The sequence below is a fragment of the Triticum dicoccoides genome, chromosome 7A (assembly GCF_002162155.2).
Source record: "Triticum dicoccoides isolate Atlit2015 ecotype Zavitan chromosome 7A, WEW_v2.0, whole genome shotgun sequence".
Taxonomy (NCBI): domain Eukaryota; kingdom Viridiplantae; phylum Streptophyta; class Magnoliopsida; order Poales; family Poaceae; genus Triticum; species Triticum dicoccoides.
In genome coordinates, this window is record NC_041392.1 from 189712580 (window position 1) to 189730138 (window position 17559).

The 17559-nt window shown below is 52.4% G+C and overlaps 1 protein-coding gene across 1 annotated transcript; it reads right to left on the reverse strand.

Annotated features, from left to right (window-relative positions):
* Positions 1-3363: 3363 nt before the first annotated feature.
* On the reverse strand, positions 3364-14572 carry LOC119331140 (nuclear transcription factor Y subunit B-8-like). The gene is made up of 4 exons (XM_037604312.1): positions 14132-14572; positions 4664-4753; positions 4378-4613; positions 3364-3433 (listed from the first exon to the last, which is right to left on the reverse strand). The coding sequence occupies exons 1-4, from the start codon at positions 14570-14572 to the stop codon at positions 3364-3366; spliced, it is 837 nt and encodes a 278-aa protein (XP_037460209.1).
* Between the last annotated feature and the right edge of the window lie 2987 nt (positions 14573-17559).

Here is a 17559-nt window from a genome sequence, read left to right on the forward strand (position 1 = left end):
TGTAATATCTGTGATCTCATCCAAAACTCCGAACAACATTCGGTCACTAACATACATAACTCATAGTACTATATCGTCAATCGAACATTAAGCGTGCGGACCCTACGGGTTCGAGAACTATGTAGACATGACCGAGACACCTCTCTTGTCAATAACCAATAGCGGGACCTGGATGCCCATATTGGCTCCTACATATTCTACGAAGATCTTTATCGGTCAGACCGCATAACAACATATGTTGTTCCCTTTGTCATCGGTATGTTACTTGCCCGAGATTCGATCATCGGTATCTCAATACCTAGATCAATCTCATTACTGGCAAGTCTCTTTACTCGTTCTGTAATACATCATCCCGCAACTAACTCATTAGTTGCAATGCTTGCAAGGCTTATAGTGATGTGCATTACCGAGTGGGCCCAGAGATACCTCTCCGACAATCGGAGTGACAAATCCTAATCTCGAAATACGCCAACCCAACAAGTACCTTTGGAGACATCTGTAGAGCACCTTTATAATCACCCAGTTACGTTGTGACATTGGGTGGCACACAAAGTGTTCCTCCGGTAAACGGGAGTTGCATAATCTCATAGTCATAGGAACATGTATAAGTCATGAAGAAAGCAATAGCAACAAACTAAACGATCAAGTGCTATGCTAACGGAATGGGTCAAGTCAATCACATCATTCTCCTAATGATGTGATCCCGTTCATCAAATGACAACTCATGTCTATGGTTAGGAAACATAACCATCTTTGATCAACGAGCTAGTCAAATAGAGGATACTAGTGACACTCTGTTTGTCTATGTATTCACACATGTATTATGTTTCCGGTTAATACAATTCTAGCATGAATAATAAACATTTATCATGATATAAGGAAATAAATAATAACTTTATTATTGCCTCTAGGGCATATTTCATTCAGCGCTACCTTAGTTGAAGGGCTAGCCCTCTCCCAGATGTGGTCCATCACTGGTCTCTAGCCCAGTGTTGTGCGACCGAACTCACCTCGCGCCCGGCAGCAGGACCAAGCTTGTCTCGCGCCTGGCAACAGGACTGGACTTCTCTCACGCCTGGTGCAGTAGGATGGGACGATGGAGGCCGGTTGTGACCGGCCTATTGGGTCTCGGCGCTGGGGGCCGCCTAGGGGTGCGAAAGGCGGGACCTTTTCACTCGTCTCTTTGGTTGGAGTAGCCGCGGGTCTCGAATGAGGTGGTGTCAAGGCCTTTGATGCCGGGGCGGCGGCCTTGGTGGAGGTAGCGCGGTGCTCATCGGCCTAGCCCGTGGCTTGGTGATGCCTGGTGACCATGGCCATGTAGGCGGTATGGTAGCCTGGGTGTGACGTTCGGTGGCGGTGAGTGTTGGTCAGGGTGAAAACCCGCTCTATCTTCGAACAAACCATCGGCGGCGAAGCTCATTCCCTTTTTGAAGGCGTCATCGGACCTTCATTGCCCGTCGTGTTCCTCCAGGGAAACTCTGACCCTCGGGTCAGACGGTGGCGGCACTCCAGTGTCGTTCCCTTCCAGAAGGCACCGCCTTGGTGTCCATGGTTCATCGTATGCGGCTTCATCTCTTTTCGGTGGCGTGTTCACGGGTGAGGACTCCGGTAGCTCTTGTAGTGCTTGGGGTGATGTTGCCGCGCTCAGTGCCTTTCTATATCTTGCCTTTGGTGTGTGTGTTGTGTTGGCGTGCGTTTGTACTGGGTAGTTGATGATCATTGCTTTATATATAAAGCGGGGCGAAAGCCTTTTCGGTAAGTAACAAAGATTACATCCAAATCCATTGATCACCTAGCGACAACTACAAGCATTGGAGTGAGCGAAAGGCGCGCCTCTATCATAGCCCCTCGCTAATTGGAGCCCGGCAAAACTTCTTCAGGTAGTCACTCGGGAAGTCGTCGTGTTAAAATCCCACAGCCCACAGGACTATCGTCACATTCGTGCTACCAGGGAGCGCATAAATGGTTTGGGGAAGAGGCAAGAAGCGTTGCGGGTCGATGGTCTTACACCATTGGGATACTTCACATAAACTGGAGTACATATATGAGAGACCGGTGCTAAGACCTTTTATCGAGATATCTTCCAGATTCTTAGGGTCATTGCTCCAGATCTCCCCTTCCCCCTGCGGGTGCGAAAGCAGTTGGTTCAGTAGTTTCAGAGCAAAGCAATTCCAACATAAACTGACACTTTTGGATCCTCCAAGCCTTTCAATAGACCCATAAACTAAAAACTAGAACTACTAACACAGGTTGAAGAGGATGCATATGAACAGCAACTGCTGCCGATGAAGAGAATCGTAGATTGGAAGGATCCAACCCGAGGCACACAAATGAAGACAAGATCCAAGCTGTTTCACAGAAGACCGGCACCGACTGAATCCTACGAGATCCGCTAGAGACACACCGCCACATGCCCTTCAACTATGATAACCGGGTCGTCAAATGCGGAGTAGGCAAGGAGAACCTTATTCCATCTCTGGGGAGTTATCGTCACCTCATCTTACTGAGCAGTACACAAACCCTAGCTGAATGGAAAATGCACAAAAATGAGAAAGATCCTTCCCGCCGCCAAGGGCAACAGTCCATCATGCCTCCTTGGCCCGGAGACCACAAGAGGCTGCTGGACAGGTGGCAACACAAACAGGAGGCAGAGGAACCATAACTGCATGTGCGCCTGAAGTCGGAAAACAAAAAGGTATGAGCACACGTCTATCGATCACGCCGCCCGCGACGATGCTCTTTCCACCGCTCCAGGCCAGCCCGGGGTGCGGCATCATCAGTGCACCAACGTCAGGCAGTTCCCTTTCTAGCTACATGCGCAAGATGTCATCACAGGCCAAAGGCTTCAAGGTACGTACGTCGCTCCAAACTCATTCATGACCACTTTGCTAACCAACACATATACGCACGTACATGTGGCTAGAGATAGATAGATAGATAGATAAAGAGTATGACTTATGTTTGAGCATGAGAGACTGTATACTGGTGAACATGACATTTTGGTGACGTTATAAAAACCTTCAATTCGCAACGCAAAATATTAAGTACTGCATTCTTTCTCATACTTAACTATTGGATGTAATAATATCTTATATTATGAGATGGAGGGAGTATGTCATAATTATGCAAGTCGGAAACCCTTTGGGGGGAAAAGCAGTTTTTCATCGGATCATCAATTATGTGTAGCCAAAGTAAGGGAAACGAAATTAAGTGACGATATCTTCAACAGCAAAGAGTAAATGAATTACTAGACAACAAGCCCACATTAGGTAAGCAGTACGCACACACAAACCATGGCCGGGTCGACACGGCAAATTTTTACAGCACACACAACACATAAACTAACGCGCGCTGCCCACGCGGCTAGCCAGATTGGATGGGCTTGTCCTGTGATTCTTCTGCTGCTGGCTTTGGCTCCGGCTCCCCCGTGCCTACATTCGGCACCGGCACGCCGTTGGACGAGCTCTCCTCATCGGCACAAGGTCCTTCGTTGCTGCTACCAGTGCCGACACTCCTTCCCCGTAGCCGTACCTGTAGTATTGCTGGCCACGGCACACGTTGATTCATTTTTCTCCAGCGTATGCATGTGTGGTTTGCTGAAAGGGAAGTTGGTGCAAGTCTATCGATCATGTGGCGCGACGATGTCCTTTTCACCGCTCCACGCCAGCCCGCGGCACGCGCCCCATCAATACAACAAGGTCAGACACTTTCCTTTCCAGCTATGCTGGCAAGATGTCATCATCGGCCAAAGGCTTCAAAGTACGTATGTCGCTCCAAACTCATTCATGACCATTTTGCTAACCGACGCACATATGTATGCACATGTAGCGATAGAGCCAGAGATATAGATAGATAGATAGATAGATAGATAGATATAGAGAGAGAGAGAGAGAGAGAAATAGAGTATGACTTCCATTTAAGCGTGAGAGATCGTATGACCCGTTAATATGACATGTTCGTGACATCATACGAAGGTCTAATTTGCAACGCAAAATATTATGTACTACACTGTGCATCACAATAATACAGAAGTCGGAAACCTTTTTGAGAATAAATGCGGTTTTTTCACCTGATCATCAATGATGAGTAGCCAAATTAAGCAAAACCAAATTAAGCGACAATAACTTCAACAGCAAAGAGTACATGAATTATTAAAGGACAAGCCCACATTAGGTAAGCAGTACATGAATTACTAGAGGACAAGCCCACATTAGATAAGCAGTACGCACACACAAACCATGGCCGGATCGACACGGCAAATTATTACAGTACGCAGGATGCAGAAGCTAACGCGCGCCGCCCACGCAGCTAGCCAGATTGGACGGGCTTGTCCTGCGATTCTTCTGCTGTTGGCTCTGGCTCTGGCTCCCCCTTGCCCTCCCCGGCGCCGGCACGCCGTTGGACGAGCTCTCCTGGTCGCCAATGCCGGCTCCTCCGTTGCTGCTACCTGCGCCGTACGCTCCTTCCCCGTACCCGTAGTATTGCTGGCCCATGACACGCTCTCCGCCGAACACCTGGTACTGCCCGCCGACGTTGGCCCGCACCGGTGCCATTCCGACGGCGTACCCGTGCACTGGAGCCCGGGGCCCATAGATGCCCTGCTGCATCTGAACCTGTAGCGGAGCCGGGGAGCATACACAGGCCGCTGCACCTGATTCTGAACCTGCACCGGAGCCCGGGGAGCATACACGGGCCGCTGCATCTGATTCTGAACCTGCACCGGAGCTGGGGGCGCGTACATCGGGGGCTGAGCCTGTAGGAATAAGCCACGGCGGGGCTGAGAGCGTGCGCGCGTGTGTGCATGCGCAGGTCGCGTCAGGTCCGGCCCGTGGCTGCCTCGGGTACGTGCGAGCGCGCGCCCAGGTGTAGGTGTGTGTGTGTGACCACGCGTGCGTGCGCGTGGGTAGTTTTCAGCTAGCGATGGAGCCGGAGGAGTCCAAGCTGCTAGTGGCCGCGTCGTCCGCGTACGGGCGCGACGGGAGCGCGAACCAAGTAGGCGACGGGCGCGGGGTGTGGGCGAGTGGAGCGCCGTGGGCGCGGCGTAGAGTACGTGCGCGTGTATAAAGGCTCACTAATCCTCTGTGTATTGCCGGCTGGACTAAGTTCGTGCTCAGGAAACAAAAGAAACGCAGTTCGTGCTGCGGGCGGTGTACGTGCACCGGAAAATCGCTTGTGTCAACTAGCTTCTTCTCCCTTCCTTCTTCTGGTTCGAGCTAGAGAAAGGCCACAAAGAGAGAGGTAGAGCTAGGGCGAGCTTGGCATCGGACTGTGCCAACAATTGGTATATAGAGCTTCGGTTCAGGTGATCACTGGCTACCATGGCGCTCGTCCCACACGGCGGCGGCGCGGGCGGATTGGCGACGATGGCGATGCCGATGCTGTGGACAACTACACGGTCTGGGCCATCAAGGCGCAGGCGATCCTCGACGTCCACACCGTATGGGAGGCGGTGGCGCCGGGCGACGCGGCGGTGAACGCCAAGAAGGACAAGATGGCGCGCGCGTTGCTCCTCGGGGCGTTGCCGGAGGATGTTCTGCTGCAGGTGTCGACAAAGCTCACCGTCAGGGAGGTATGGGACTCCGTGAAGGTGAGATTCGTCGGCGCTGATCAGGTCCGCGCGGCGAGGCTGAAGACGCTGCGCGGCGAATTCGACCGGATGAAGATGGCGGACGGCGAGGAGCTCGACGTGTACGGCGGGAGGCTCGCGTCGATGGCGGCGAGGTATGCCAACCTCGGGGAGACGCTGGGCGACGTAGCACTTGTCAAGAAGTTGTTGGATACGGTGCCGGATCGCCTCTTCCCCGTCGTCGCCGGCATCGAGCAGTTCCACGACGTGACGACAATGGCGTTCGACGAAGCGCTCGGGCGGCTGCGTGCGTTCGATGAAATAATTCAGCGCCGTGGACAAGACGGCGGCGAGCGCGGGGGTGAGTAGCTGCTCATGACGGCAGCGCAGTGGGCAGCGCGGGAGCGTCGACACGGCGGTGCTCGGGACGACGACGACGGCAAGAGCGTGGCGTCGAGCAACGGCGGGAATAGGCGCGGGCGCTGCTACAATTGTGGTCAGCGAGGCCACTTCAAGCGCGACTGCACGAAGCCGAGGAAGGGCGCGACGGCGGAGCAGGCAATGTTGGCGAACGCCGACGTCGAGCACGGCGGCCTGTTGTAGGTCATGGCTTAGAGGGTGAAATGTAGAAATAAGCCACGGCGGGGCTGAGAGCGTGCGCGTGTGTGTGCATGTGCAGGTCGCGTCAGGTCCGGCCCGTGGCGGCCTCGGGTACGTGCGAGCGCGTCCAGATGTAGGTGTGTGTGACCACGCGTGCGTGCGCGTGGGTAGTTTTCAGCTAGCGATGGAGCCGGAGGAGGGATCGCGTCCAGGCTGCTAGTGGCCGCGTCGTCCGCTGTAAGACAATAGGCTTTGGGGGGAACCAGCACAACCCTCTAGGGGTGGCCTATCACATATATATATAATGAGGTGGTATACAATGTTACAATATACACATGTAAATACAGTCTAACACCCTCCCTCAATCTTAGCCACTTTCTAATGAATCTAGAAGGGTAAGATTGCGCCTGCAAGTCTCAAACTGTGGCAAAGGCAATGGCTTGGTGAAGATGTCAGCAAGTTGATCCTTGGAAGAAATAAACTTGATCTGTAGTTGCTTCTGAGAGACACGTTCACGCACAAAGTGATAGTCAACTTCAATGTGTTTCGTTCGGGCATGGAATACCGGATTTGCAGAAAGGTATGTAGCACCGATGTTATCACACCAAAGAACAGGAGGCTGTGATTGGGGTATACTTAACTCCTGAAGCAAGGACTGTACCCAGATGATCTCTGATGTGGCATTGGCTACAGCCTTATACTCAGCCTCAGTACTGCTACGCGAGACAGTAGCCTGTTTCCGAGCACTCCAGGCAATCAGGTTAGAGCCAAAGAAGACAACATAACCCCCCGTGGATCGCCTGTCATCCGGATTGCCAGCCCAGTCTGCATCAGAATATGCTGAAAGACAACCAGAGTCAGACGGCCGAATATGCAAACCATGAGCCACCGTGAAATGAATATAGCGCAAAATCCGCTTAACAGCAGACCAATGAGTGTCACGGGGTGACTGCAGATACTGGCAGACTCGGTTAACAGCATAGGAAATGTCTGGTCGCGTGATCGTCAAGTACTGGAGCCCACCAACAATACTCCTGTACTCTGTCGCATCAGAAGAAGAAAGAAGCACACCATCAACAGCATTGAGCTTATCAGTGGTAGACATGGGTGTAGTCGTCGGTTTGCACTTAAGCATCCCAGCTCGCTGCAACAAATCCAGAGAGTACTTCTTCTGCGTCATAACAAGGCCAGCATCACGAGAAGTAACCTCCACACCAAGAAAGTAATGAAGCTTCCCAAGGTCCTTGACCGCAAAATCAGCACCAAGTGAGCGAACAAGCGCAGTAGCAGCCGACTGAGAGGAGCTGACCAAAATGATATCATCTACATAGACCAACAAGTATATAGTAACCTCAGGCCTTTGAAGAAGAAACAATGAGGAGTCAGCAGTTGATGATGCAAAACCATGAGCACGAAGAGCCAGTGCAAGACGAGCATGCCAAGCACGAGGAGCCTGCTTCAGACCATAAATTGCCTTGGACAGACGACAGAGATGATCAGGGCGATCCGGATCAGAGAAACCCGGAGGCTGGCGCATGTAAACCTCCTCCGCCAAGACACCATGAAGAAAAGCATTTTGAACATCAAGCTGACGAAGAAACCAACCTCGAGTAACAGCCAGAGAGAGAAGAAGTCTGATGGTAGTAGGCTTGATCACTGGACTGAAGGTGTCTTCATAGTCAAGTCCAAAACGCTGTCGAAAACCACGAGCAACCAGACGAGCCTTATAGCGCTCAATGGACCCATCAGAATGCCTCTTCACTTTGAAAACCCATTTGGAATCAATGACATTTACCCGTGATTGTGGAGGAACAAGAGTCCATGTCTGATTGCGAAGAAGCGCTTGATACTCCTGCTCCATGGCCTCTCTCCAATGAGGAATGCGCATAGCAGCTTGATACGTGCGTGGCTCAGAGGATGGATCCGCGAGAGCAGCAGACATGCACGCCGCTAACCAAGCAACTGTGGCATCGTGACGTTGCTTAGGCTGAAAAATGCCACTCCGACTGCGCGTATGTGGACGTAGAGCAGCAGCAGGAGCCGGCGGAGGCGAAGGTGACGGAGACGTGACGGTCGCCGGAGATGCAGGAATCACCTCAGGCAAGCTCGGGACAGACGACTCCGGGCTGCATGGCGAAGATTGGCCCGACGACAGGGGCTCAGAGGCCATGGGCGAACCGAGAGTGGGCGAGGCCAGCTCCGATGACACCGGCCCAGACGGCCTTGGCGAGGCGAGAGCAGGCGAGGCCGGCCCTGGTGAGAAGGGCCCAGACACCCTGGGCGAGGCAGGGGCGGGCGAGGCCAGGCCTGGTGATGACTGCCCCGACGCCCTGGATGAGACGGGGACCGAGGAGGCCGGCCCAGTCGGCGGGGTTGCAGGGCGCGACGATGGCGAAGGCAGCCCAGAAGCCAGAGGCGACCGGGCCAGGACGTCGATCGGCCGTGCATGAGCACGGAAACCGAGGCCATGCAGGGGCGCCATGTGCTCCTCATGCACAACAGAAGGTGCCGAGGATGAAGGCGATGGCGACGAAGAGGAAGATGGCACTTCCAGAATCTCCAAACGAGCCCCACGACCAGTGCCTGCACCATGGTTAGGCAACAATAGAGGAGAATATGCAACATCATCAAATTGGTCAGAAGCAACAGAGGATGAATGCATGACAGGTGGCTCGGTAGTGGACACAGGGAGTTTGGCAAAGGGAAAAACATGCTCATCAAACACAACATCCCGAGAGATATAGACACGATTAGTGGGCACATGAAGACATTTGTATCCTTTATGAAGAGAGCTATAACCAAGAAAAACACACTTCTTGGAACGAAACTCGAGCTTACGCTTGTTATATGGACGGAGATGGGGCCAGCAAGCACACCCAAACACCTTGAGAAAGGTGTAGTCCGGTTGTTCATTAAGGAGAACTTCAATGGGAGTCTTCATATTCAAAACACGAGTGGGAGTATGATTGATGAGAAAACATGCAGTGGTGAAAGCATCACTCCAAAAACGAAACGGAACAGATGCATGGGCCAAAAGAGTCAGACCAGCTTCAACAATGTGACGATGCTTACGTTCTACTGAACCATTCTGCTGATGTGTATGTGGACATGCTAAACGGTGAGTGATCCCAAGCGACTGAAAGAAGGAGTTGAGGTTGCGATACTCGCCACCCCAGTCCGACTGAACATGAACAATTTTGTGCTTGAGAAGGCGTTCAACATGTTTTTGGAACTGAACAAAAATGTCAAACACATCAGATTTACGTTTGATAAGATAAAGCCAGGTAAAGCGGCTGTAAGCATCAACAAAACTGATATAGTAATTATGACCACTAACAGAAGTCTGAGCAGGACCCCATACATCTGAAAACACAAGTTCTAAAGGATGTTTCACCTCACGACTGGACTCCGAAAAAGGAAGTTGATGACTCTTCCCCTACTGACAAGCATCACACACTGCTACATCTTTATTACTAGACACACTAGGAAGCTCATGACGACGCAAAACATGCCGGACAATAGGTGTGGCCGGGTGACCAAGACGAGCATGCCACTGTGACAGAGATACCCGAACTCCACTGAAGACGCGAGCGACGCCAGGATGCTCCAGACGATAGAGACCTTGGCAGAGCCGCCCACTAAGAAGAATGTCCCTCGTGCCCCGATCCTTAATAAAAAGATCAAAAGGATGAAATTCACAAAGCACATTATTATCACGAGTGAGTTTAGGAACTGAAAGAAGATTACGTGTCACAGATGGAACTCGAAAAAAATTGCGAAGTTGAAGACTCCTATTGGCATGTCTAGTGAGAAGTGATGCTTGACCAATATGAGAGATGTGCATACCTACTCCATTGGCGGTGTGGATCTTGTCGGAGCCATGGTAGGGTTCACGAGTGTGAAGCTTCCCCATCTCACTGGTCAGGTGCTCTGTCGCCCCAGAGTCCATGTACCAGTGGGGATCAATGGAGTAGGACTGAGTGTGTCCCTGTGGCTTCTGCGGCGGCGGACGATCAGCCATGGCGACCTGACGAGCAAAGTTGCATGTATCCTTCCCGTCATTGCCGAGACCAAGAAAACCCCGCTGGAAGCGCTTGTGACACTTCGAGGCCCAGTGCCCATCGCGACCACAAAGCTGGCACACACGTGGACCGCCAGCCCCTGGTAGCGTCGCAGTAGGAGGAGGGGCCGGGGCGGGTGGTGGTGACTGCCCCGAAGGAGCCCTGGATGAAGCAGAGGAGCGACCACCCTTGGTGGCGGCGTTTGCCGAGAGGGCGCCGTTGCCCCTGGATCGGCGCGTCTCGACTCGTTGCTCAGTAAGCAGGAGGCGTGAAAAGACCTCGTGTGCTGGCATGGGCGTGGAGTTGCCCCTCTCATTGATGATCTCGACTAGGGCATCATACTCCTCATCAAGACCATTGACAATAAACGAGTTGAACTCGGAGTCGGTGAGGGGCTGTCCAATGGAGGCCAGTGTGTCGGCGAGACTCTTGACTTTGTTGTAGAACTCAGTGGCGGTGGAGTCAAGCTTCTGACACTCCCCAAGTTGGCGACGGAGCCCAGATACACGAGCCTGCGACTGTGCCGCAAACGAGCGCTCAAGAATAGTCCATGCCTCGTGGGACGTCTTGGCGAAGACAACAAGCCCGGCAACGGCCGGAGAGAGCGACCCCTGGATGGAGGAGAGGTTCGCCTGATCCTGCCCTGTCCAGACACGGTGAGCCGGATTATAGACCGGACCGTGCACGCTGTCAACCAGCGCAGGAGGGCAAGGGAAAGAGCCGTCGACATAGCCAAGCAGATAGTGACTCCCAAGAAGCGGAAGAACCTGCGCGCGCCAGAAGATGTAATTGTCCGACGACAACTTGATGGTGATGAGATGGCCGAAGTGAAACGGCGGCGGCGGCTGCGATCCCATCGAGGAGACTGGCTGAGGTGAGACCACCGTGGAGACAGTCAGAGGGGGGCAGCCGGCGCGGTGACAGAGGGCGCGATGGCCGCGGTTGACGCCGCGAAGCCTGCCAGCGCGACGTCCTCCGCCACCAGCGGCGCAGTGGCCGAGGGCGCGACAGCCGCGGTTGACGGGGCGGCGGCGGTGTGGGCCACAAGCGCCTGCCCGGGCGAAGTAGTAGCCGGCGGGAGCGCGAAGAGGGAGCCGACGCTCCGTGTCCCGATCGGCGCCTGAAGGAAGGCGGCATCCAGCGGCCTCGAGAGAAGTGCCGCGAGGGAGGCCGGCAGAAAACCGGTGGCGGTGGAGCCGGACGCAGCGGCGGACGTCATAGCAGTCGGGCGACGGCGACGGCGGGCGCGGCGGCGGCGGCGGTGGCGGCGGCGGCGGCGGCGGTGGCGGCGGCGGCGGCGGCGGCGGTTTAGGGTTTTTAGGCGGAAGCGGACGTAACCTAGCGTGATACCATGTAAGACAATAGGCTTTGGGGGGAACCAGCACAACCCTCTAGAGGTGGTCTATCACATATATATATAATGAGGTGATATACAACGTTACAATATACACATGTAAATACAGTCTAACATCCGCGTACGGGCGCGACGGGAGCGCGAGCCAAGTAGGCGACGGGCGCGGGGTGTGGGCGAGTGGAGCGCCGTGGGTGCGGCGTAGCGTACGTGCGCGTGTATAAAGGCTCACTAATCCTCTGTGTATTGCCGGCTGGACTGAGTTCGTGCTCAGGAAACAAAAGAAACGCAGTTCGTGCTGCGGGCGGTGTACGTGCACCGGAAAATCGCTTGTGTCAACTAGCTTCTTCTCCCTTCCTTCTTCTGGTTCGAGCTAGAGAAAGGCCACAGAGAGAGAGGTAGAGCTAGGGCCAGCTTGGCATCGGACTGTGCCAACAATTGGTATACAGAGCTTCGGTTCAGGTGATCGCTGGCTACCATGGCGCTCGTCCCACACGGCGGCGGCGCGGGCGGATTGGCGACGATGGCGATGCCGATGCTGCGGACAACTACACGGTCTGGGCCATCAAGGCGCAGGCGATCCTCGACGTCCACACCGTATGGGAGGCGGTGGCGGCGGGCGACGCGGCGTGAACGCCAAGAAGGACAAGATGGCGCGCGCGTTGCTCCTCGGGGCGTTGCCGGAGGATGTGCTGCTGCAGGTGTCGACAAAGCTCACCGTCAGGGAGGTATGGGACTCCGTGAAGGTGAGATTCGTCGGCGCTGATCGGGTCCGCGGCGAGGCTGGAGACGCTGCGCGGCGAATTCGACCGGATGAAGATGGCGGACGGCGAGGAGCTCGACGTGTACGGCGGGAGGCTCGCGTCGATGGCGGCGAGGTATGCCAACCTCGGGGAGACGCTGGGCGACGTAGCACTTGTCAAGAAGTTGTTGGATACGGTGCCGGATAGCCTCTTCCGCGTCGTTGCCGGCATCGAGCAGTTTCACGACGTGACGACGATGGCGTTCGACGAAGCGCTCGGGCGGCTGCGTGCGTTCGATGAAAGGGTTCGGCGCCGTGGACAAGACGGCGGCGAGCGCGGGGGTGAGTAGCTGCTCATGACGGCAGCGCAGTGGGCAGCGCGGGAGCGTCGACACGGCGGTGCTCGAGACGACGACGACGGCAAGAGCGTGGCGTCGAGCAACGGCGGGAATAGGCGCGGGCGCTGCTACAATTGTGGTCAGCGAGGCCACTTCAAGCGCGACTGCACCAAGCCGAGGAAGGGCGCGACGGCGGAGCAGGCAATGTTGGCGAACGCCGACGTCGAGCACGGCGGCCTGTTGTAGGTCGTGGCTTAGAGGGTGAAATGTAGGAATAAGCCACGGCGGGGCTGAGAGCGTGCGCGTGTGTGTGCATGCGCAGGTCGCGTCAGGTCCGGCCCGTGGCGGCCTCGGGTACGTGCGAGGGCGTCCAGGTGTAGGTGTGTGTGACCACGCGTGCGTGCGCGTGGGTAGTTTTCAGCTAGCGATGGAGCCGGAGGAGGGATCGCGTCCAGGCTGCTAGTGGCCGCGTCGTCCGCGTACGGGCGCGACGGGAGCGCGAGCCAAGTAGGCGACGGGCGCGGGGTGTGGGCGAGTGGAGCGCCGTGGGCGCGGCGTAGCGTACGTGCGCGTGTATAAAGGCTCACTAATCCTCTGTGTATTGTCGGCTGGACTGAGTTCGTGCTCAGGAAACAAAAGAAACGCAGTTCGTGCTGCGGGCGGTGTACGCAGAGTTTTGGATTTCGTCCGAAAAAAACGAAATCCGTCCGAAATTCGTCCATCCCGTTTGGGCCCGGTAATTGGGCAAACCGGTCAAAAAATTCGCCCATTTATGATGTTTCAGCCCAGCCCAAGGTCCAATATAGCCCACAGACGTCTCCCAGTAGCGTATAAACTGCCAGCGAGCCTTCCCTAACCCTAAATTTCGTTTTCCCCATCTCCACTCATGTGCGGCGGCTGCAGCCGACCCATGGAGGCGAGGCAGCGCCGCCTCCGCCCAATCTCCTCCTCCTCGAGCGCTCTACATCCTCCCAGCCTCCTCCTCCTCAAGAACTCCTCCGCCCAGTGTTCTTCTCTTTCCCATTCATGGAGGGTGAAGGTCCTGGCCGTGGTTTGCCCTGTGCACGGGGCAACCATGTCGACGACAGCAATGGAGCCTGGCCATATGAGGTTCATGCATAGATTCCAGTACTAGATTTTGTTGTATGGCTAATACTGGACAAATAAAGATATGTTGTTCAGGTTTATTTTGAAGTTATGGTCAAATTTTGTTCAAATTTTGAAATTTAGTTTGTAATTTTCGTCCGAAACTTTCCGAAAAAAATCCGAAAAGACGAATTTCGCCCATTTCGCCCTGGCCCGGTAAAATCTCCAAAACGAAATCCAAAACCGTGGGTGTACGTGCACCGGAAAATCGCTTGTGTCAACTAGCTTCTTCTCCCTTCCTTCTTCTGATTCGAGCTAGAGAAAGGCCACAGAGAGAGAGAGAGGTAGAGCTAGGGCGAGCTTGGCATCGGACTGCGCCAACAGAGCCTGCAGTGGCACGGCGTGGATCACAGGCGGGGCCGCATGGGTAGGGGCACTCGTCACGGCGCGGCTGTAGCCTGCAGCGGCACCACCTGTCCCCGCCTCGGGGTCGCGCATGCGCTTCAGGAAGACGCTGAGGGGCACGACGTAGTCGTCGAAGCCGAGGCGGTTTAGGGCCCACACGATGTCTTCGGCGTTGACGGCCTTGCGGCGCTGCATGCGGCACCGTTCGTTGGCCTCGCCGGTGACGAAGCTGATGAACTCCGACACGCATTCTTGGATCGCCTCCTTGGCTTCGTCGGAGATCTTGGCATGGGCAGGGAGCGCGCGGCGCATGATGCGGATCACGTTTGCGATCGGCATCAGCCGGTCCTGCTCCCGCACCACCGGCGTCGCCTGGGTAGGCGCCGGCGCCGCTGGTCCGTTGGGGACGCCGTCGTTCTCCATGGCTAGGGTTAGGCAAGGTGCAATGCAGGTAGTCGCACTTGGCTTTAGGGCTGTGCTTCTGATCAAGTTGCTTCAGTGTGTTAAATAGGCTGAGATAGGCATTAGGTGCTAGCTTAGCTGTCCTTTGTGTTACAGATCAAACGACAAGTGTCCATTGAGTGGTTCTGGCGGAGACATGTACTCATGAATGAGGCTATTAATCAGAGGAAAACGATAAATCATATGTATAAATGTGGTTATAACCGTTGGTGGTGAGGGCCGTAGTTTTTCTTTTCTTTTCTCATGACCTGTAGACAGGTCATTTTGAAACTGAAATGGCACATTAAGGGCATGGGCTACGGAGGCTATAGCAAATGCTGGTCTCATCCCCTCCACATAGGATTGTACTGGTGAAGCAATCGCTGCATGTGATTGTCCTTGTTCATCCACTCATGCAACAAGTAGGATTCCCTTCCTTTTTCCTTTGGCTCATGCTTTCCGCGGCCAAGCAGCGGCGCCTTCTGCAGGCGACTATGACATGCTGCGAATCCACCGTCCCTGACACCCGAGTCTACCTGGCCTGCGGGGAAGCTAGTTGGGGCGACGCGTTGTACATGCCCTAAATACAAAGCAACAAAGCTGCAACGTAATGACAACCAAATCAATGGCGGCACAGAAATTTTGAAGATGGATATCCAGAACAAGAAAACCTATGAAACTACAAGCAGGAAAGAGATTGAATCTGTAATATAATCTATAAATTTGCTAGGAAAAAGAGAGTGAATCTAAAATAAACCTATAAAATTACAAAATTTTAATAAAATTATAAGCAAATGAATATTATGTAGAATTGTGTGTAGTAATGTCAAAAATATATAATAAAAGTGAAAGAGAGAGAAAAAGGAAACAATACCAAGAGAAAAGTACAAGAAAAAAAGTTACAAAATAAGCTGAAATAAAATGCTATGTGGAGATACTGAATTAAACCAAGACCTCTTACTTCGATGCATAAGAAACAACTTACTAAGCTACTGTAATCCCCCTATTTTGAAATCTTTTTCTTAATTATATCTTGCCTACGAGACAAGGTGATATTAACATATTAACGTTTGCTTTCCAATATATTTTGATATTTAGCTGAATACCTATGAATTATGATTGGATTGCTCCCGAGTCAAATGGAAACGAGTAGTATCAGCGATCTCACACACCGCGGAGCCTCAACAAAATATGGGTAGGTGCATGCCCAAATGATAAGGCACCCATTCTTTTGTGAAAAATATCTTCACGTACTTTATTGTTGTCTCCAAGCTGTTGACACAACAAATTTATATTGTGAAACAACTTCATGACAAATTTAATGGCTTCTACTTCATTTCCGTGCAAACAAAAAGAAGAAGAGAAAAAACTACTTTACCACAGTTTGATTGCATAGTTTTTAGGACCTCAAGTTCTTTTTGAGAAAAACCCCAATATATTACTTAATGATTTTTTTGGACACAATACAGACGCTTCATACATGCGCACATACACTCACCCCTATGAACACATGCACGCACGGACACCTTACCCCTATAAGGACCTCCGAGATACTGAGCCGGCACATTATCTTAAGATTGACGAAGTCTCAACATACGCCTACATAGTTGACGGGAACATCTCCTCTCACTTAATGCACGTTGCCAAAACTTGTCAGTCCCATGAGCCACTTTGGTAGCCTCTCTCTTGACTTTGGTTGGATTGAAATTCAGTAGTAGTTGAGAGATTCCGAGCACCTCTATCTTCAAACCAACCAAAGTGGATCCGCTCAAAGAGTGATTAGAAAAAATCCTATGAGCAAACATCTAATCAATCTTCGGGGTAATAGGATGGTCCAAATTGAGAACGATGTAAAGTCCCACCAGGCATAGACGCAATTCAACCTCTTTTGCACGGGAGCAAACATGCATAAAATCCTAGGTTGAAACTAAGATCTTGCCCTCAGAGCCTCTTGCCATAACTCCCGGGCTAGCCAGCTAGAAATTTTGAGCAACAAAGCTAGCATCCACATCTAACTTAGTGCAATAATCAATCGGAAGTGGCTCCCACAACAGACTTCTAGAAGTTTGTTTGTCACCAAGTTGCTACGGGACACCAGTTATTTGTCTTTAACTTCAAGTGCTGAAGAAGACATAGTAAAACTCAAAGAAAAAAAGGACCAATAGTTGTCCAAAATATTAACGGATGCCATGATAGACGCATTTCCTCTCCAAAAATCACATCATTCCTTAACGGCCAAAGCCCTCCAGAATAGAAATAAAATCTTGGAATGAGTGGAAGTATCAACTTTGTCGAGTAAGACCAACAACCAACAGATATGTCTCAAATGTATTTATAATTTTTTTATTGTTACGTGCTATATTTATATCATTGTGGTATAGTTTTGACACAAATTTCTCAGTGCCATTTGTTGTTTTTGGAGTTTCCATTGAAAATCAATTTTTTCGGACCAAAAAAATCCATAAAAAATCAGGAGGGGGCGCATGTGGTGGGCTCATGTAGGCCTGCTTAACCTCCGATCCACCACCTCTCAGTCCCTGTGCCATTATATACCTTCGATACCCTTCGTGATTTGTAAACCCGAATTTTTCTACCACTGCACACCTCTATTTTTCATGATCCAAAGGGGAAATTCTTCACGGTGGCCATCTCCATCAACTTGAAGGTCGTCATGATCACCCGTGAGTAGTTTTGTTTGGACTATGGGTCCATAACAGTAGCTAGATGGTTCCCTCTCTCTTGCTTCTCAATACATCTCATGAGCTTCCCTACATGATTGCGATCCATCTGATGTAATCTGTTGGTGTGTTTGTCGGGATATGATGAATTGTCGTTTTATGATCAAATTTATTCATGAATCTTTTTTAGATATATTTGGTTTCTTTGCTAAATAATTCTTATTCCTATATGCTCTCTGATCTATTCTCCCTTGTTTGGCCATGTTTGGGGTTTGATCTTGAAGGGGGAGT